Here is a 21,488-nt window from a genome sequence, read left to right on the forward strand (position 1 = left end):
CAACATTGTATATTTTTCTACACAAATCTTTCACATTATTTTTAGATTTATCCTTAAGTAATATTTTTGTTTTCAATATATAAATTCAACTGTGTCTTAATAAATACTGCTAAATAGTAGATATGAGATAATAAATTTCTGGGTCAGAAGAAAATGTAAAATGAACTATGTCAGTGAAAAAAAAAAGTGTATGTGGAATTAAAAATGGAAAACTTCTTGTAACCATCCATTTAGGACATTTTCAAACAGTCTCACTTGTAAAAAACTTTTATCTATAGACAAATAAGGTATAGTAAAAGTTTTTCCAGAATAACAATGACCCTTGGTGACAGAGTATAAAATACAGAACATTCATTCATTCATTCATCTGAGGTCTTCTGAATGTTAATTCCAACAATGACTCATAAGTAACTTTACCATAATAAGTCACTTAGCCTATAAAAGCTTATGGTTCCCATCACTAAAATTGTACTAATAATACCCAGACGTCTGTCCACCTTCCTGAAGATCAAAATGATCTAATGCACTTGTACAGAATTTAAAACCACAAGTTGTGTAAATGTGATTATTATAATTCGCAATAAATAATGAGTTAACAAAGAAATTTTGTGTTTTGACAATACTGAAAAATTTCCATTTCTAAGTGTTTATTGTTATTGCTTAAAAAACATAGGTGCTCTTCATATTATATTAAAATATAAATATGAAAAGAAATGATTGTTTCAGTGCAAGTTTTTGATAAATTTTCCTAGAAGCAGCTCTCATACTGTAGAGGAAGAGTTATCCACTAAGAGGTATAATAGTTATACCTCTCAAAAATATTTTCCACTCGAAAATATTTTCCACTTTAATCTATAATTGTTCAGAAATAGTGTTCTGCTGGAATCTAAGAGCAGTGATAATATTTGAGAAAGTCCCTTATCTGAATCTTAAATTCTTCCTCTGTAAAAATGGAGTGATTCTTTCTCCTGAGGGTTTTTTGAGATTAAATGCAAAGTACTTAATATGGCTTTTGGTGCAAAATCAGTGCTCAACAAAATCAGTTTCTTCTCGTACATGCCCTTTTACCTGCCCTTGAAACTGTGTTAGTTTCCTAGGGATTGTCTAACAAATATAGCAAACTTGATGACTTAAAAAAAAAAAAAAATAGGGGGCCTCCCCGGTGGCGCAGCGGTTGAGCGCTGGCTTGCGAAGCTGCCCGCGGCCTCTGTGGCGCCGGTTCGATCCCCGGCTGCTCCCCGGCCACCGGAGGAGGGTCCCACATGGCACGCAGGCCTCTCCTGCCGCCCGCTGCTCCCCTCAGCAGTGTACTTCGGTCCTTCTGCCTGCTCTGCTCCCCGCTCTGGCTCTGGTGAATTCTCTCACCCTCCAGCGCTTCTGACTGTACCCAGTGCATGTATAAACAAAAACAAACAAACAAACCAGCAAACAAATAAATAAAGCATGCCTCTATAAAAAAAAAAAAAAATAGGGCCTCCCCGGTGGAGCAGCGGTTGAGCGCTGGGCTGCAAAGCTGCCCGCAGCCACTGTAGCGCTGGTTCAATCCCCTGCCGCACCCACTGCTCCCCTCAGCAATGTACATCATTAGTCTGCCTGTTCTGGCTCTGATGAATTTTCTCACCCTCCCACACTTCTGACTGTACCCAGTGCTTGTATAAATAAAATAAATAAATGAATCTTTAATATATATGTGTATATATATATATATATATATATATATATATATATATATGTATAGGGCCTCCCCGGTGGCACAGCGGTTGAGCACTGGGTTGCAAAGCTGCCCGCAGTCTCTGCAGCACCAGTTCCATTCCCGGCTGCTGGGCGAGGGTCCCACATGGCGTGCAGACCTCTCCTGCTGCCCGCTGCTCCCCTCAGCAGTGTACTTCGTCACTCTGCCTGTTCTACTCTCCGCTCTAGCTCTGGTGAATTCTCCCACCCTCCCGTGCCTCTGACTGTATCCAGCACTTGTATAAATAAATAAATAAATCTTAAAAAAAAAAATATATATATATATATATTCTTTCATGGTTCTGGAGGCCAGAAATCTGAAACCAAGGTGTTGGCAGTATTTTCTCATTTCACAGACTCGGAGGGAGAGTTCATTCCATGTCTCACTTCCAGGTTCTGGTGGCTCCCCCAAATCCTTGGCTCCTTAATTTGTCCCTTTATTACTCCAATCTCTTCCTTTCTTTCTGTGTCTTCCCCTCTGAGTCTCTGTGTCCCAATACTCCTCTCCTTCTCTTAGAAGGGCACTAGTCATTGGTCCAGGGCCCACCCTAATTCAGGTTGATATAATCCCTATATCCTTAACTTAATTACATCTGCCAGCTGTGCTTTCAAATAAGATCACAGATAATGGGGGGTTGGGACTTGAACCTGTCTTTTCTGGGGATACTATTCATCTCACTACAAGCTACAGACAAAAATTAACCTTGCCAATAAAGACATTGCTTCCTATTCATTATTCTGTCATCAACAACACAGGAAAATAATACAAAAAAAGACACAACTGGGACATATGATGGATTTACGTTTGTAGATAATCTGACATGTATATGGATTACTCTGTCCCTTTTTTCCATTTCTTCATTTTCAAAATCTTTTTGTTTGATAGGGTTTATATAAATAAAACCAGCAATCAGTTTGGGGGTAAGAGGATTTTAACAATTTTATACAATATAGATTAATCTTTTAACTTTGATATGGGGATGAATATTTTCCCTCTGCTTATTGATTTCTACTTTTTATTAGGTATTCTATTTTTAAAGGCAAAAAAGAAAAAGTTAAATGAAAAATAGAGGTTATTCTTCATGTTTTTGTTTTTGCCTTTGGCTTTTTTACTCTCCTGTGAAAGAAACATCCAAATGAAGAGGGCAGAGTAGAGAAATTACATTTCTATGTCAATGTTCTATGATGGTCATGCTCGGTAGTATTTCCTACAGCACCTTGAATAACTGTAGTTGACATCACCAAAGGACACAATGGGGGAATAACATCATCTTTTTTGTCACTTTCATAAAATTTCTGAAAAGATTTCCATAAGTCAACCACATCAACATAATGATACCTTTCAAAATTTAAGAATAAGAGCCTTTCCTCTAATTCTTCAAATAATTATTTCCCCTTACTTCTAAAGATCAATAATTGCAGCATAGCTCCAATTAAGTACTATACTCTGTATTATCACTTTCATGTGTTTTTTTTTATTCCTGTAACACATGTGAGTTAGAAGTAGTATTACTTCCATTTAAAAGAAGGGAACCAGCATTCAAGAAACTTTGCCTTTATTCTTTCAACAAGTATTTATTAAGGCATCCCTATAGTAAATGTCAAATATACAGCAATGAATGAGTTAGAAAGTGACAGAACCAGAATTCACACATCTGTGTGACTATGAAATCTACGTTCTTTCCAATAAATACTTGTTGCTGAGTCTGTTTGCCAAACTGTGTATATATGTATCAATATTTTATATATACACACTTACATCTATTATGTATATGTATTTACATATGTGCATGTATAATCTATACGTATAATTATGTATTATTTTAATTATTTTAATTCATTATAAATAAATTCTTTGAAATGAATTGATGTTTTCCAATGGAGTAGCACAGCCTTTCCCCTATCAGAGAATTTATTTCTGAACATATATGACATTTGTGTAAAAGCCACTGGTAGTCCCAGATACTGTTTGCATCAAAAACGTGAAATTAACATCTATGGACATTTATGAGCCACATACTATTTGCATTGTGTTGTTTAGTTCATTGAGTTAAGGAAGTTGAGGTATTTGCTCCATTTGAGCCTAAGACATATCCCTCCACCTGAGCTTCAAAGTCATCTTGTCTCAGGAATCGCATCCCGTTGTCACCTTCATCTCCTCTATCTCTAACTTCACTAGTGGCATCCTTTTGCATTTCGACTTGCTTATATATCTCCCATCTAAGAACAAACACTTCCTTCCCCCTTCCATTCTCCTCTCACTACTGCACTATTTCTCTTCCCCTGAAACAATTTGAAACCATTCTCTCTGGTTGCTGTCTTTGCTCTCTCCTCTCCTGTTTACTCTTCTGCATTTTAACCTTGATTTCTCCCTTTCTATTCTAATAACCTTATCCAAAGCTTTTGCCAGTCTGATGATACAAGGGAGACCTCCTTGCCTTTGTGTTTACTCTCTTACTAATGTGATTGAGCACTCGTTCATGTATCGTACCCATTTCTCATCTATGTGTTTGACTATTTTCCTGCTATGGTTGCCCTATTTCTTTTAAATGATCACACGTTTAATGGGGCAAATAGATTATTTCATTGCTCTTTGATCAACATTGGGCAGAATTAAGAAGTGGAAGCTCCGTCTCTGGTAAGTCATCAGTGTATGTGTGAATGACAACATTGAATAGGCAGTTATGAAGGCTACTATGATGAAGGATACTATACAAATATGCAGCTGTCATTTTACCAGAGCTGTATCTTCCAGAACCGTGATGGTTTCCTCCTCTCCAGTAATCATGTCCCAGTGGTCAAAATGCAGTTATGAAGTAAACATGTGCTCTCTGTGTTCCAGTGTTTGCTGTTGCAATACTGGGAACTGAGCTCTCTGGAGACCCCTGTCTCTCTCAATGTGGTCTTCCAGAATGGCAGGCATGAGGGCTTCCAGCAAGAGGGTCTTGTGAAAAGCACCAGGTCTCTACTTTTGTTGGTCTCTCTTTTGCTTCTTTTATCATTCATGAATCTTCTGCCTTCATAAATGTCTCTGTTCTGCCTCTCACTACACTGTAAATCTCTTTTATGTCTTATATGGCAAAGTACCATCATAACTAAGCCTGTCCTGCCATTTGGAAGCCTTGGAAGTTTGGGGCATTATTCCATCCAATTTTAGAGATACATCTCATTTTACACCAAGCATGTGTTGTTTTGTTTCCCTGCATCATATCTGATTCAATTTCATTAGATGATGCCAGTGTTTATAAAATCCTCCTCTGTTGAATATTCGCCATTCTGTTCTGCATCTTCTATTATAAACCATGTTCCAAATAACTGATTTGGCCCTGAAAATTTGCTTTTTTATGTAAATGCAATTTGGTTTTATAGATGACTGCAATTATATTAAAGGGTGTCAATAATTTGTCTTCAGTTTATAGCTATTATAGATATTTAGCAACTTTCCTAGGAATAGTATGCTGATTAGGCACATTTTTGTAGTAATCTGATTATGTTCTAGAAGCTCTTTGGACAACTCTCAATTTTTGTGGGAATTAATTACCACCTCATTTAAATTAAGTGAGCAAATAAAAGGACTAGTTTTTAAAATGCACATTTATAAAAATACAAGCAATTCAGAGTTCTAAAAAGGTGTGAATCTATACCCTCAAATCATATACGGTGTTGTAAACCAATTTTCACTCAGTGAAAAATAATACAGTTTTAAGGTAGACAAAAGCAAAGAGTTAAATTTCAGTTATTTAGCATAGTGCTTTTAGCTGTCTAAAATACAAGAGAGAGAGCCTCCCCAGTGGTGCAGCGGTTGAGCACTGGGTTGCGAAGCTGCCCGCGGCCTCTGCAGCGCTGGTTCGATCCCCAGCTGCCCCCCAGCCTCCGGATGAGGGTCCCACATGGCGCGCAGACCTCTCCTGCCGCCCGCTGCTCCCCTCAGCAGTGTACTTCGGTCCTTCTGCCTGCTCTGCTCCCCGCTCTGGCTCTGGTGAGTTCTCTCACCCTCCCGCGCTTCTGACTATACCCAGTGCTTGTATAAACAAACAAACAAACAAATAAATAATACATGCCTCTTAAAAAAATAATAAAAAAATATATAAAATACAAGAGAGAACAAAATAATGTTCCCCTGGAGGAAAATTTGTACATTGTAAATGGGCTCTCAGCTTCTTAGTATTCTTTCTGGAAACTTTTGCAATATAAAAAGGGCCTATTTTTTTTCTCTCAAAGACATGGTTAGAAAATCAAGTTAAATTGCTATCCCACTTCAGTTCAGTGGACTTAAGTTCCTAAGAAGTCACCACTACAAGTTTCATAATTTAAAAAGGTATTTGCTCAGTTAAATCACAATCACAAGTGTATAAACCAAATAATAGGAAAAGTATGAGTTAAAATCATAGCAGGAAAATTACAGTTATCACCAATATTCTATCTCATAAATTACTTCACTGCATCAGACAGTGAATAAAAGTATAGAAATTCTAGAACAAATATCCCTCAGGATAGGGATATAGATATAAAAATGAAGAAGGGGGATCTCTGTTTTATTTCAATAGCCCACTGAATATATTTCATACAAAAACTACCCCTTCCACCAGCCCCAGTGTGGGACAGGAAAACCAGTTTAGATGCTGGTTCATGGTGTCTCTGAGAATTAATGTGATTGTCATCCTCCCCTGGTGGCGCAGGCAGTTGAGCGCAACACTGTGAAGTGCTCTGCAGCCACTGCAACATGAGTTGGATCCGGGCTGGCTGGAGATACCACATGGCGCAGCAGACCTCTCCTGACTTGCCCGCTGCTCCCATCAGCAGTGTATTTCAGTCAGTCTTCCTGTTTTATTCCCCACTCTGTCTCTGGTCAATCCTCTCACCTTCCTGCACATCTGGCCTGTACACTGGTTCTTGTATGCATGAATAAATAAATCTAAAAAAAAAAAAGAAATGTGATTATCACCAGAAAAGAGAGAGCATCTTCTGCTGATGTCACCCATATCGCCTTTACCCTAGTGGGACAGAAAAGAACCAACAGGCAATATCAGGGAAGTCCCAGTCTCTTGATTCCTGCTGTAAATCACTCAACACACATTTGGGAGTCCCAGCTAGAGAATTCTGAAGCTTTCAGCTCACCAATAATTAATGAAATTTACTGCCTCATTAGTAAAGGTCTAGTCATCACTTAAGAAGTAAAGAAGGGGTCTGTTAACAGTCACTCTTGAGTCTCATGAATGATTTTGGAAAGTAAAACTCATAAAAATAAATTCTTGTTTGCTCTTTTCTAAGAGTTGTGCTCATAGGAAAGGTTGGCATTTGCTGGATTTCTGCTGGGGTCTGGGTTTTGTTGCTCAGAACTGAGAGACCGGTCCATGCCTTACTTTGAAATTAGCCTTATAATTCAAAAGCACATTGGCTGCAGTCACAGGAATGAAGTTCTCGTTCATGTGTCAAGGTGGATTAGCCTTGGAAACATGATCCTAAGTATATGAAGCCAGATATAAACGATTGCATATTATATGATTCTATTTAGATGAAATATCCAGGGTACCTAAATCCCTAGAGAACACACACACACACACACACACACACACACACGTTGGTGAGTGGCCAGGGCAGGAAGGAAAGGGAAACTGGATTAATTACTAAAGAGTGTTTAGCGTTTCTTTTTTGGAGAGACAAGATTGTTTTGGAACTAGACAGAGGTGGTGGCTGTTCTACATTGTGACAGTATTAATTGCCACAAAATTGTTGACTTTTCTGATTTTGCTGTGTGAATTGTACCTAGAAAAAATAGTAACAAATTAAAAAATATTAAGTCAAACAAAAACACATTATACTTTTGGTTATTTGGTATATTTTTGCTATATTTGATCACCTTCTATAGATTAAGCAATAGTGTTAATATTATCTGGCAGGCATTTTTATTCAATAAATGTCAGTAATAAAACTCTTTGAGAACTTTATCATCACTGACTTTTTAATTTTTTTCAGAAATCACTATACTACTATTTACATTTGCCTGGTAGAATTTCTTCATCTATCTGTTATCTCACTGAATAATTGTCTGCCTTGCATTTAAGATCTTTCCAGGAAGTTGTATATTCATTTCTACTTAAGTCACTACTGTGATGTTGGAAGTTGCCTTGCAAGAGCTCCCGTGGCAGAATCATTTGTGAAAATGCACTGATGTGCCAGTTTTCCCCTTACACATCATTAATGAAGGTGTCAGCTAGAGAAGTCACTGCCAGCTATGCAGACAGCACCCCACTTGTGTAGAATTTGATAAGTTGCCTTTATTAATTGCCTGTCCTTGTCAACTAATTCTCAGTTCATGTTGGAGGCCTCATGGTCAACACAATTAAAATTAATTTTTCTTGTTTTTTTTTGGTAGTAAGATGCTATCTAATGCCAGGTGATAACTTAGTTCCAAACTTTCTCTTCTACTTTCAGGTGCTCTTGCTTACAGGTCTTCTGTGTGATTTTTTCTAAGTATTAGTAACCATGGTTATGCAAGAAAGAAGGGCTGAGTTTTCATTTATTCCTGCTCTTCTTTTTCCTGCTGGAATCTGTAGACTCTCCCACTAGTTGGTATCTCTAAGGCCTAAGAAAATAAATAACCAGGGCAAATGCCGCTGTTCACTTTACCAGACTGAAAGCCTGATTTAAGTCTAAAGAGTGCCTGGGGGACGAGGGTAAGGAATGATGGTGGCAGGGAGGGGGTCATTGGGTGTGCAGTTTGTTCCAACATCAGCAAGCTTCCCCAACATCAGCATCTGAAGTTGCCAGTAGAACCTGAGGTGAGAGGATGGCTGGTGTGGTCACTGTTCCCCATTTTTCACCAGAGGTGGGGACACTGGGGTAAACAGTCATTTGTTTTGAGGGACAATCTCTGAGAGACACAGATCACACCCAGACCTAATTCTAGAAGCTAGTAGCCGCTGGGACTACTCAAAGTGCCCCACACTTTTCTGGGGGCCTCTACATAGAGCAGGTCTACCACCTTCTCAGTTTTCTTGATGTAAACAAAAGAAATGCTCTCAGGCCCCTGCTTCCTATATGGGGTTCTCCATTTTCCTGAAAGAACCCGTTGCTGAGAGAAGTATTACTACTTGGCGCTGCCCAGTTCTCACACCAAGCTTTCCCTCCTGGCACACCCACAGAGTCACCCCAAACACCAGGACCAGCCCAGCCCTCTTCCCAACCTCAGACATTTTATACACTGTAGATCAGGATATGTTTTCTCCACCTGGCTACCTAGACATGTTTTTTGTCCCTCCTGCCTCATCAGTGACTTTTGTGGAATCCTTTATGGTCCTTCCTCTGCTTAGCTCTAGACAATGATGTCTCAAGGATCCAACCCTCAGCCTTCTGTTTTTAACAACACAACCAGAGAAAAGTTTTAAAAAAAGAAAATAAAATGTCTCTCCCTTCATTAAATCCCTAAAATGGCTTTCTACAAAACGTAGGATGAAATCCAAACCCTTTATATAGAACTGCAAGGCCATACATATCCAGCTCCTTCTAGAATATTCCCTCACTCCACTGACTTTCAACCTCTTTCCTGACTCTCCAGTGTTTCTGCCTTAGGGTCTTTGCCCCAATTGGTTCTTCTTCTGAAGTGCTTTCTGTCCAAGTCTTTTCAAGACTTCCACTCTCTCATCGCCCAGGTGTATCCTCAAATATATAATGCCTCCTCCGAAGACCTCTCATGTGGAGCTTTATTCTTATTCATAGGATGTGTCTCTGCTTGACATTGTATGTGTAGTTTTGTGCTGTTATTGAGAGGTATATGATGGAACAATTAAACACTTAAACTCTGGATCCCAAAGTGTAGTCACTTACTAGCTGTATGACCTTGGTCTATTAATCTTTCTGTTCTCCTGTGTCCTACCTTTTAAATTGGGGTATTTTTTAATGCTTATATATTGTTATCAAGATAAAATGTGTTATGACATGCTTAGAATAAATGACTCACCTAGTAAGTACTATGTATGTAAGTAATAGATTATAGTGTTGTTATATTTTTTATTTATTTATTTATACAAGAACCAGGGTACGGGCCAGATGTGTGGGAGGGTGAGAGGATTCACCAGAGACACAGTGGGAAACAGAACAGGCAGACTGATGAAATACACTGCTGAGGGAAGCAGCGGGTGAGACAGGAGAGGTCTACCCCATCATGTGGGATTCTCGCCTGTGGTCTAGGATCTAACCCACACTGCAGAGGCTGCACACAGCTTCACAGTGAGGTGCTCAACCGCCTGTGCCACCAGGGAGGCCCTAGTGTTGTTATTTTAATCATTGTTTGAAACTTCCTTTGGAAAAATAAAGTCAGAAGGCAACTACTGTATCTTTTGTGTGTACCATGACTTTTCTCCTGCAGTTTTAGCAGTGCCTGCTGCCTTGTTGACTCATGACTCCTTGAATGAACAAGTGAATAATTTGCCACTAATTGGATTTACTCTTAAATTTGTATGTCCTGAAAACAAGATAACTTTGAGAATGGGCCTGAATCAGGAACAAAAATTAGTCTTTCATGGATTAAAGTGACTTAGAACAGTTGTAAAATAAAATGTTCATATCTGCCAAGCTATCAGTAGGGTTTTGATAACCTTCCCATTTGGTTGGTTTGTGTTATACCTTTTCACTTATCTGGACATCATAGAGAGAACAAGAAGATGTAAAATGGTTGAGGCAAACTAGGACACAGAACAATAATAAATTAAAAGAACTGTGTTTGTTCAATTGAGGAAGAAAATAGCAAAAATCACTGAATGACAAGTAAAATTGTAGTTCTAATGTTTTATTTCTATAAAATTTTAAACATTTTTAGGCATTTGTCCCTTAATATATTTTTAGAGTTGTATTTTTATTTTTTTCCTAGGGACCAGATTCCTGTGGTCAGCTTGTTGGCATCCTCAAATTAAAATCTCCAAGAAATAGAGCTTTTGAATGTCTTTGCTTTTTAGGGTATAAAGAAAATGTCTGTGCTTTTTAGGGTATATGAAAAATAGCCAAGAATAGTTGGAATATGCTTTTCCAAAAGAAATACTCAGGTTTTCACTAATCATATGAATTTCAGAAATCTCTGTAGTCCTCTCAAAATTGTGCACTAGATTATTCATTTGTATCAGGATAGACGAATAAATGAGTGTTTCCTTGTCAGTATCAAACATATAGCAGATTTAAACTGGCCATGTACTTGAATCATTTTGCTTAATCCTAAATGAATAGGATATACTTAATCCAACCAATCATTTTCACCTGTTCTTCATTGCATCTCACCAAAAGGATGGTGAATCATTAACCCAGTCTCCAGAATTCCAAGAGGTCATTAACTCTTCCATTCAGTCGGCTGCCAAGTTATTTAGACCTTCTCAATCTGTGGAAAGTTTTAGTGCTGCTGTGCCCCTGTAGCAATTTATCTGCAATCTGAAATATGTCTAAAATATTTTTCAGAAGGATAACATATTTAAAAGTATATTTTTACTGTTCTTTGGGATTTTTTTTTTTTTTTTTGCTAAATGACTTAAAAAATGGCTTTAAAACTTAGTCACTGAGAATCGTTGGGTAGCATGGAACGCTTCTAGCATCTTCAATAAAACTAAAATGAATTTCTTAGTTATTAAACACTTAGAGAAAAAGAGCAAGTACTGCTTTAGTTTCTTGCACTAATGAAGATACTTTCAGACCAGACACTTAAGAGTCATTATAGAATGAGGCTTTGACAGTGGAGACCTCACCATATGGGAGAATAAACTCCTAGGGCTTATGGAATATCAATGAGATTGTTTTCTGTCAGTTACCACTTTGGGGACCAAGTGATGGCAATTGGCAGTGTTTAAACAGACAGTATCTTTGTTTCTGTTTTACTCAAACTGCCCATCTGTTGCTTTAACTTCATATAATTATTTCTGATAGATATACACACACACACACATATGTATATATACATATATATACATATATGTGTGGAAATGTTTTCTTAATATCATTTAATACTAAATCTTTTTAAATATTTATTTATTTATACAAGCACTGTGTACAGTCAGAAGTACGGGAGGGTGAGAGAATTCACCAGAGACAGAGCGGGGAGCAGAGCAGGCAGAAGGACCGAAGTACACTGCTGAGGGGAGAAGCGGGCAGCAGGAGAGGTCTGTGCGCCATGTGGGACCCTTGCTGGAGGCCGGGGATTGAACCAGGCATCAAACTGGTGTGCAGAGGCTGCGCCGCAGCTTCGCAGCCCAGCGCTCAACTGCTGTGCCACCAGGGGAGGCCTCTGATACTAAGTTCTTGATGAGGAAGGCTAGGAGCAAAGTTTTTAAGCAATAAATTGAAGAACTGGTTGTGATGGTGACAGAAGTTGCCTGTGTGCTTCTCATGTTAAATTGCTGACTTCAACCCATCTCTGCAACCTTCCTTGATTTTGTGAAACTACTTAGGGCACAGGTTTCATTCTCCTTCCAGAGACAGAGATAAAGGGCTCACTTTGTCATTTTGTGTGTCTGTCACATTATTTGGCACACTGGATGGTGGTGGCTGACCTGCTGTCCCTTAGAACCATCGCAGGCCCCTGTTTCCATGGCAACATTTCAATCTGTTCAGATCTGTCTCTCCTTACCTCCCAGCCCCAACCCTTTGCAGCTTCTGCTGAAGAATCATGGGGTTTCTTCATCTCCCTGCCCTGATTCTCAGCAGAGTTGCTTCTAGATGTTACCTGCAGTCTACAAGCTTAGTTCTTCATGGACAATATGCTTATCTTTATACCTCTCCCATTTTGCAGTGCTTCCTCACATTCTGTTGCTTGCACATGGGCCTTCCATAGCTTGATGCCAACTTAAATGTCAGAGTAATATCATTATTTATTTGTGATTCTTTCTGGTTTCTGGTTCTTTGTTCAGAGATTCCCTTAAAAAGTCAATAGCTAGGATTTACTTTGAGGCTTACATTCAGTCAATCACTATCTTACCCTAAGTGTGGAAATGGTTTTATTTTGTTTTGTTGGTGCTTTTTTAGCTAACAGATAATCCAAGTTCATAGATAATTTAAATATTTATTTTGAATACCACATCCTCCTATTTTCTGACATCAGTCTGCACTCAGTTCATTTTTTCAGTTGTGTAACTATATACCACTTCCAGAGTCTTTAAAATTAACACTCTTTCATCCACTTCAGTTATATTGTGGATTTTTTCTTGATAAAAAGCATAGTGTTTTCCCATCAAATTATTTTAGTATTTCTTCTGAAATGTAGCTTTATATCTTAAATAAGTAATTTTCCAGTGCAGAAATCTTTAATGAAGGAGTTTAAGTAACATTATTAGGCATTCTACTTTCAACATTTGATCATATAATGATAAAATAGATCTTTGATCAGTCAGCCCTATTAAATTTGCATCCTGTTTAGAAGGTGCCCAAAGTATGTCCACGTGCTTTTAATTAAAAATCCACCTCCAGCACTTTTAGGGTGACCAACTATTCAGCTTTGCCTGCAATTTATGGAGTTGCCAGGACCCTGGACAATCAGGTTTTTTTATTTTTTTTATTTTTTAGGATTTACTTATTTATTTGTTTATACAAGTGCTGGGTACAGTCAGAAGCATGGGAGGGTGAGAGAATTCACCAGAGCCAGAGCAGGGAACAGAACAGGCAGACTGATGAAACACAACACACTGCTGAGGAGGGCAGCAGGTGCAGCAGGAGAGGTCTGCGCGCCATATGGGCCCCTCGCCAGGGGCCGGGGATGGAACCGGCGCTGCAGAGACTGCGGGCAGCTTCGCAGCCCCACGCTCAACTGCTGCGCCACCAGGGGAGGCCCGACTGGACAATCAGTTTTAAAACCAGAACTGTCCCAGACAAACTAGGATCACATAGCCATTGCTTAGTTAAATGTCACTTAACTTGCTCTTAGAGTGCAACAGTTGGCAACCTTACCAAATTAAAAGCACCTTTTTATTTTTTCATTTTTATTTATTGTATCATATACTTTTAAATCAACACATGTAAATACCAATTATGTTGTTAACCCAGGACAGGTTTATCCTCATTTTACAAAGATAATCTTACTACCTAGGTATGATTTAATTCCACTTTACTTATTTTATATGAAAACTAATTAAATTAAAAGTATACTTTTATCAGCTTATTAATAATGGGTGACTTTGTCTGTTCATTCATGATATCTAATATCTATTAAACAGGTACTATATGCCTCACTTAAAATCCTGAGGACTAAAGTATATCTTCATTACAGACAGGATTATGCTCACCCCAGAAAAATCTCAGAACTTGGTGATTTTTGTTAGTGATTTGGCATCCCATTCTAGTTTCTGTAAGTGCTTAAGTATTTATATATTGCCATCTGGTTGGTATCTCATTGTCCAGAACAATCCTACTTCTTTTTTCCCTAGAGTTTATTATGTGACAAATGTTGCATCAATCTGACTCATTTCTCGGAGCTCATTTATTTTGCCTGTATTACTGGTAGTTCATCCATTATGTAAGCCCCAGGCTGTTTCCATTTGCTCTGTGAGAAGTATTTGTTTCCAGTTGCCTGGCCCTTCTCCTAGATCATGCCCATACTAGGAAGCAGGTGGAACACAGCGCCACTCTGAGTCAAAGCTTTAAAAGACCACACACTCACCTTCATGTGGGGCCTGAGGCTCTACTGTATGCTAATTCTGGTTCTATAGCTGGGTCACCTCAAAGGGTCTCTGAATGACTCCTCTTTGGGATAACAGATTGACTTCAGTTCAAAGAGCTACTTGAACACCAGGGAACTGTTGTTGCATTGAGGAAATCCAAAACCTAAACAGTGCCAGCCACACAGCAGGTGCTCAATAAAATGCTATCCACTTAGCATGATTTTTTTTTGACTCAGCAGTTCTTTATTGTTTTATATTGGTTTACAACACTGTGATTCAGAGGCCTGGAATCACACCTCCTCAGATGCATTTTACCACACCACACCCACCACCAAGGTGTTACATAAGGCCATATATTCTATGATTTTACTTACATGAAATGCCTAAAATAGGCAAATCCACAGAGACATAAAGTAGATTGGTTTTCTAGGGCTGTGGGGAGGGAAGAATATGGAGTAACTACTAATAGAAAAGAAATTTATTTTGTGTGAAAATATTCTAAAATTTATTATGGTGATGGTTACACAACTCTGTGAACATGTTAAAAAGCTTTAAAGTGTGACCTTGAAATGAAAAAAAATAAAAATAAAAACATCTGCTGTCCAAAAATCCTGCATGTGGTAGTCAGCATCTCAAAATGAGGAGCAAGAGTTCATGCCCATGAGCTTACATTCTATGTTTCATGATTTGGCCGTAAATTAAATATTATTTTTGAATCTTTTACTTTGAATATTTTTCTAGTTTTGCCAACTGGTCTTTTAAATTTTTTAAAGGCTACAACTTAACCTATATTTCCGTGTCTCTTCCCAGTCCCCACCTATCATATAACCCAACTCTTAAAATGAGATTTTAATTTGTAAAAATTAACCAAGACTCAATCCAAATTTCTAGGATTTTTTTTCTTTTCATCGTTCCTCCTCTACTTCTTTTCTTCTTGGTTTTCAAGACAGCTGTTAACATTAAAAAAAAAAAAAACTATGAATGTATGCATGTTCACATTGATCAGTATCTTCAAGAGCTTCCTGTTATGATCCCAGATCACTCTCTAGTCATTTACTCAGTTTGTACAGAATGTTGGGTGTCAGCAAATGGTCACTCTTTCAAGAGAAGTGCAATGTTGTCTTAGAAAGGCAACATTTTAGTACTTGCAGTAAAGATGAATTCATACATGCAGATATCCATGTGTCTTTTTCTGTTAGAGGTCTGAGTTTTCCCTTAGAAACTAGAGAAAATTAATAATCTGGTCTATTAAGAAGTTAAGATTATATGGTCTACTAATCTTAGACATCAGTCTTTGAGTTTAACTGCAGAAGATGCATCACTGTGAACTTGAAATGCACCCTTATCAACATACTGATTTTTTTTAAAGATTTATTTATTTATTTATACAAGCACTGGGTACAGTCAGAAGCGCGGAGGGTATGAGAATTCACCGGAGCCAGAGCGGGGAACTGAACAGGCAGACTGACGAAATACACTGCTGAGGGGAGCAGCCAGTGCTGCAGGAGAGGTCTGCCCCACCATGTGGGAGCCTCACCCGGCAGCTGGGGATTGAACCAGTGCTGCAGAGGCTGCAGGGCAGCTTCACAGCCCAACACCCAACCGCTCTGCCACCAGGGCGACTCAACATACTGATTTTCTTTTAGGTAATATGGATGTGTATTAATAAATGGACATTTGGTGAAACCAAGCTCTTAAATGATTTTTTACATAGCTTGGTTTTTAGGTTATGTCTAGTTCACCATATAGTCTATCATAATTTCTAATTGGAAGAGGAAAAAAAAATGAGCATTTGTTGATTAACATCCAGGTAGCAATTCATAGTAGAAATGTATATTAGCAACCTGAACTTTCAGAGATTTAAGTTTGCTTGTTTTTCCAGCATCTGTAATAGTCATTTTTCATTTATTTATTTATTTGTTTGTTTGTTTGTTTGTTTATTTTTGTGGGACCCTCACCAGTGGCCGGGGATCGAACTGGTGCTGCAGAGGCTGCGGGCAGCCTCGCAACCCAGCGCACAACCACTGTGCCACCAGGGGAGGCCCATGTAATAGTCATTTTTTAAATATTGGAAGTGCATTTTACTGGTTTGTTTATTATTTTAAAAATAACCTGGGCCTTCCCGGTGGTGCAGCAGGTTGAGTGCCGCACCGTGAAGCTGTCTATAGCCTCCACAGTGTGGGTTCGATTCCAGGCCTGCCAGGGAGAAACCCAGATGGCACAGCAGACCTCTCCCGCCTTGCCCACTGCTCCCTTCAGTAGTGTCTTTGGTCCATCTGCCTGTTCTGCTCCCCGCTCTGTCTCTGGTGAATTTTCTCACCCTCCCGCACCTCTGACCTGTACCCCAGTTCTTGTATAAATAAATACATCTTAAAATAAAAAGAAAAAAGTAATCAAATTTTTAAAAAAATAAAATAACCCCAACCCCAATTAAAATTTACTCCTCATTTGCACCAATATATTACTAATTCCATGTCCACCCTTTTGTAGTTGATAATAAGATTGTCTCATATGCCTACTAGACTGTAAGCACCTTGATGTCTTGTTCTATTAACTTCTTAGTTTTACGTTTATAAAAACCTGGCTTTGGGCTTCTCTGGTGGCGCAAGGGGTTAAGCACCACACTATTAAGCAATCCGCAGCCTCTGCAAGCATGAGTTTGATCCCTGGCCAGCCAGGGAGCAACCCACATGGCACAGCAGACCTCTCCTGACTCGCCCGCTGCTCCCCTCAGCAGTGTACTTCAGTCAATCTGTTCCCCACCATGTCTCTGATGAATCCTCTCACCCCCCACATCTCTGGCCTGTACCCCACCTCTTGTATGCATAAATAAATAAATCTTAAAAAAAAACTGGCTTAGTGCTTGATTCATGGGGTTTGATAAATACTTAATATATTCCAATTATTGTTACTCTGGTTTTTACTGGTAGTATTTTGGTAGTTTTTGTAAAGTGAAATTTTGTTATTTTGTACCTGTATCTAGAATTAAAATATGTCAGGTAAAGAAGGTTACATGGTGAAAGAATTTGGTGAAAGACTTCAATCTAAAGGCAGTCTGGTAGCTCTGTCACTGTTTTTCAAGTTATAGATAAGGAAACATTGGTAGACTACTATTAAGTAGTGAGACTTGTTTTAAATAATACGGTGTTATTTTTCAAAGAAAGAGACTAAGAAAATATAAAGCATTTTATGATACTTCAAGACTGTTTTTGTTTCAGAGACAGGTATGTGTGTATCTGTGTGTGTGTATGGTGTAAAACTGGGTCACAAATTATAGATCATCATCAAAAAAAAGTTTTAAAAGAGTCAAACTTTGCATATTTGGATCTTTTGTAATAATTCTGAGCCTAGAATTTCCCATCAGTACAATGGGGTCAATGGATAACTTTTTTGAAGGTCTAGTTTGAGGACTAACGGCAGGCACATATACTGAATACCTTGCATAGAACCTGATTTACATAGTAGACCTGAAAATAATGTTGCCTTTTACTAAAACTAATGAGTTTAAAATTTGATTGAGGTCTATTCAAGTATAGACAGGTTTGAGTCAAGACTTGAAATCCATGAAACTAATTTTTAAAATGATGTGTAATACAATGATGTTAAAAATAATCAATATGGTTATTGTTTAATTAATTCACTATTTATTGATTTTTTTCCTTGAGATCATTGCTTTTAAATTCAATAAGTGTTTTAAATTGACCCATTCATTTATTCTACTAATATTTTAGAAGCTGGAATATGCCTAATAGAACATGACAGAATTTTTTGGTGGTTCCAGATTTGTCCTTTGAGGCATAAAGATCTGATGGATGCCTACAAAAGAGAATATTTAAAATGACATCGATTTCATATATTAGAAGGATTCTCATGCCAGAGGAATTTTAAATGTGTTCTTGGCAGAAGGAAGAATGAAGACCAATTTATTGGAAGCTAGGCAATTATAGAATTCAGCTCAAACTTAGAAACAAGAAATTATAGTGGATTTTTTTTTTCATTCTGTAGCCTGTAGAAATACTTTTGAGTGGCTTTAGACTTTATTGCGAAACAGAGTAACTCCAAGGATATCCTAGATCATAAGGTAGTCTTAGTACATTAAAGTGGCTGTCCCCCCAGAAACAATTAGATGAGAAGCTAAGTTATAAAATATGTGAACTGATTTTCCTAAGTAATATAGAGCTAGACCCAAAACATATATTTCTGGACTTTGAATCCACTATTTTAATGCATTACTGCCCTGAAATTATTTTCTGAGTCTGATGGCCTCAGGCAACTGTAATATTTCTGCCCTGTGTTTTAGCCCTGGCTTGTAACTGAGTCTCGGATCTCCCATTTCCTGCCATTGGCAGCTTTAGAGAATTACTTTGTAGTAATGAATCAGAGGGCTGAAGAGGCCTTCAAAATTCAGATTTTAAATCTCAATTCAACAGTGATATTCTTTTAACCAAAAGAGAAAAAAAAAAAGAGATGATCTAATTGAAATTAAAATTGGGGAACCTGAACCTCTGGCTACCCTTACCTCCCACTACCCCTCAACACAACCACCAAACTTCCAAGGAACATTTTAACTTCAGAAAAGTCTACTTAATTGCGTTGATTTTACAATCAGGCTTTCTATGAATGTGGAAGGAGAAATTATTTTAGGACATTCTAGGAGAAAATCTGCTTCCTCAAATAGGGTAAAAATAGATCTGAGAGGCAAACCTGACTCCAGTGGAGTGCAGGGGAAAGGAAGGTGTGAAAAAATGAGTAAACTGGCCCTTGGGATGTCCCAAACACGTGTGAGTAACTGTCAGTGGCTTAGACAAGCCACCTTAAAATCCATTAGGACAGTGTGTCTAGAGGAAGAATGGTGTTCCTTTCATGAATTATCTGGAAATTAGTTGGAGCCTCAGAGCCTTCCCAAATGAAGCTCAATAATCTTTGGAGGGAAATTGAAGATGGGTCAAGAGCAAGCCACTGTGCACCATGATTTACATTGTGACAGATCTGAGAACTCAGTCCCCAGTCCAGGTTTACCTGTTACAGAGTCTTTTTTTTTTTTTTTTTTTTTTGCCAATGATTATATTACCGGTGAGTTCACTTCTTATAAGTTATGGGGATCTGAAAACCCCCTCAAATTGATGACAAGTTTATAACCCATTTCAATGCTTTTTTTGTCCTGAATACTTGACTGAATGCTTCATAGTATTTGCAGCTTCCTTGTCTGAAGGGTCTTCTTGCCCGGCACCACTTACTAGCTTAGCACATGGGGGCAGTTCTCCCTCAGGAAGAAAGCAGGTCTGTGTGCCAGTGGTTCCGATCACAAGGACATTTTTCTTCAAGTCGATGGAGCATTGATGTCTTCTGAGCATATCAAGCCCGAGAAGCATGTCCATGGGCTGCTCCTCCAGGATAGCGAAGGAGCACTGTAAGAAATCACCTTCGATTTGAATCTGAGCTAGATGAACTCGGCCAATAATTCTCTGTGTGCCCACTCCTTTAGCGATTCCAGCCCAGCGTTGGTCCACCAGCCGTATTATGTTACATCTCTCAGCACAAGCTTGGCTCATGATGGTCATCTGGGCACCCGAGTCAACAAAAGCCTTTAAAGGATGCCCATTCACTTTGCAGTTAATGTAGAGCATGGCCACTTGCCCGAAACTCTCTGGAGCCTCCTCCATGGCTATATTCATGTTCTCCTCAATGTTCTGCTGCCGGATTTCTTCCTCGATCTTGGCCTGAGCTTCCAGATCAAATGGGTCAGCACAAAAAAGACGAAGCCGCTCTTGTTCTTGCAGGGCCCTCTCCCTTTGCTGCTCCATTAACACCTGAGAAAAAGTCTCTAGGCTTCCACTGAGCAGTGCTTCAGCCAAGGGAGGATTACGTTCCTTTAGCAGGGACAGATCATGGGGATTGGCCAGCAGCATGCTTCGGATCAAGGCGGGGCTGTTCAGACCCGGAGCCGATATCATCTTCTCTCCAGAGGCCAAACCATGGGACTGCTGGGTTGATTTTGAACGTTGATGCTGGTGCTGATGGTGCTGATGGTGGTGGTGCTGGTGGTGCCGGGAGCTGGATGTCCCAGGCATGGCTATCCCGGTGAAGTCTATGTGAGGCAGGCTTGATACCCGTCCAGAAGGTCGAAGTCCCACATTCTCCTTCTGCAGTAAAACAACTACATCGCCATCTTTAAGGCCATAGGAGCCCAGGGAGCAGTGATTGTCCGTGAGGAGCTGCTCCATGTAGATGATCTGGATCTCTTCTGCTGGGATGCCGGACTCAAGCTCACAGAGCACTCGGAAGTTGTGGAGCTCAAAATCAGGGCTGACCTGGAGGGAGAAGGTTACCTCGGAGAGGTCCCTCCGCACACAGTACACAGTGAGCAGCATGGCATGGGCCCAGGAGGGCCAGGTGGGCAGAGGGCATGAGATTGTTCACTAGCTGGCTGGGGCTGGTCTCCCTGGATGGCTTGACTTGTGCCTCAAGATTTGGTGTTTTCGTTTCCATTCATTCACCTCTGGAAGAGGCGCAACCCTCACTAGTCTGGGGCTGCCTGCCCGCCTCAGTGCCTGCTGCTGGGCCACCTGGCATGAGGTGGCATGGTGGGTTCCAGACGTCATTTGTATGTATATTGCTTGGAATTTGGAATGTCCATTCCCCTAGAAACAAAGTTACTCAGGAGTAAAGGATTCCAAGGCTACCCTTCAAAGCCAATTTAACCCATGTGATGAACAAGGTTATTTCAACGTTTCCTAAAGAACACATACACATTCATTTTTTTCACTTGAGAATTGTATTCTACATACTTATTTCCCAAAGAGGCCTTGTTTCTTACAGACCTAGAGCTTAATGTGTACTTGGTCTGAGAGATAGGTCAGGCTTGCTGCCTGCCCATGGGAATCTCACATCCGTGGGAGAGACTGACAGTGAGTGGGGACATGGCAACCGTGGAGCTCAGTGCTTTTACAGACACATTCTCCACAGAGGAACTGGCAGGACAGAGGAGAAAAGGTGGATATGAAGGATGTCCATTTTTCACACTAGAGTGACTCCAGACAAAAAGAATTGCATTACAAAAGCAAGGATTTATGACAAAGCCTGTTATTTCCAAATTTGAAACCTGGATTTCAATTATAGACTATTAAG

The 21,488-nt window shown here is 39.3% G+C and overlaps 2 protein-coding genes across 3 annotated transcripts in view; one reads left to right on the plus strand and one right to left on the minus strand.

The window, feature by feature from the left end:
• PDGFD (platelet derived growth factor D) overlaps positions 1-21,488 on the plus strand; it is a gene marked incomplete at its 3' end in the record, with an annotated part of 247,675 nt that overhangs the window by 108,004 nt on the left and 118,183 nt on the right. The gene's annotated exons all lie outside the window — the stretch shown is intronic.
• On the minus strand, positions 19,042-20,751 carry DDI1 (DNA damage inducible 1 homolog 1). Its single transcript, XM_084251625.1, has one exon. The coding sequence runs from the start codon at positions 20,729-20,731 to the stop codon at positions 19,505-19,507; it is 1,227 nt and encodes a 408-aa protein (XP_084107751.1). The 5' UTR covers positions 20,732-20,751; the 3' UTR covers positions 19,042-19,504.

The sequence above is a fragment of the Talpa europaea genome, assembly GCF_964194135.1.
Source record: "Talpa europaea genome assembly, chromosome: 12".
Taxonomy (NCBI): Eukaryota; Metazoa; Chordata; class Mammalia; order Eulipotyphla; family Talpidae; genus Talpa; species Talpa europaea.

Coding starts and splice junctions, on each gene's coding strand:
- DDI1 (XM_084251625.1), bottom strand. CDS start 20,731: ATGCTGCTCACTGTGTACTGTGTGCGGAGGGACCTCTCCGAGGTAACC.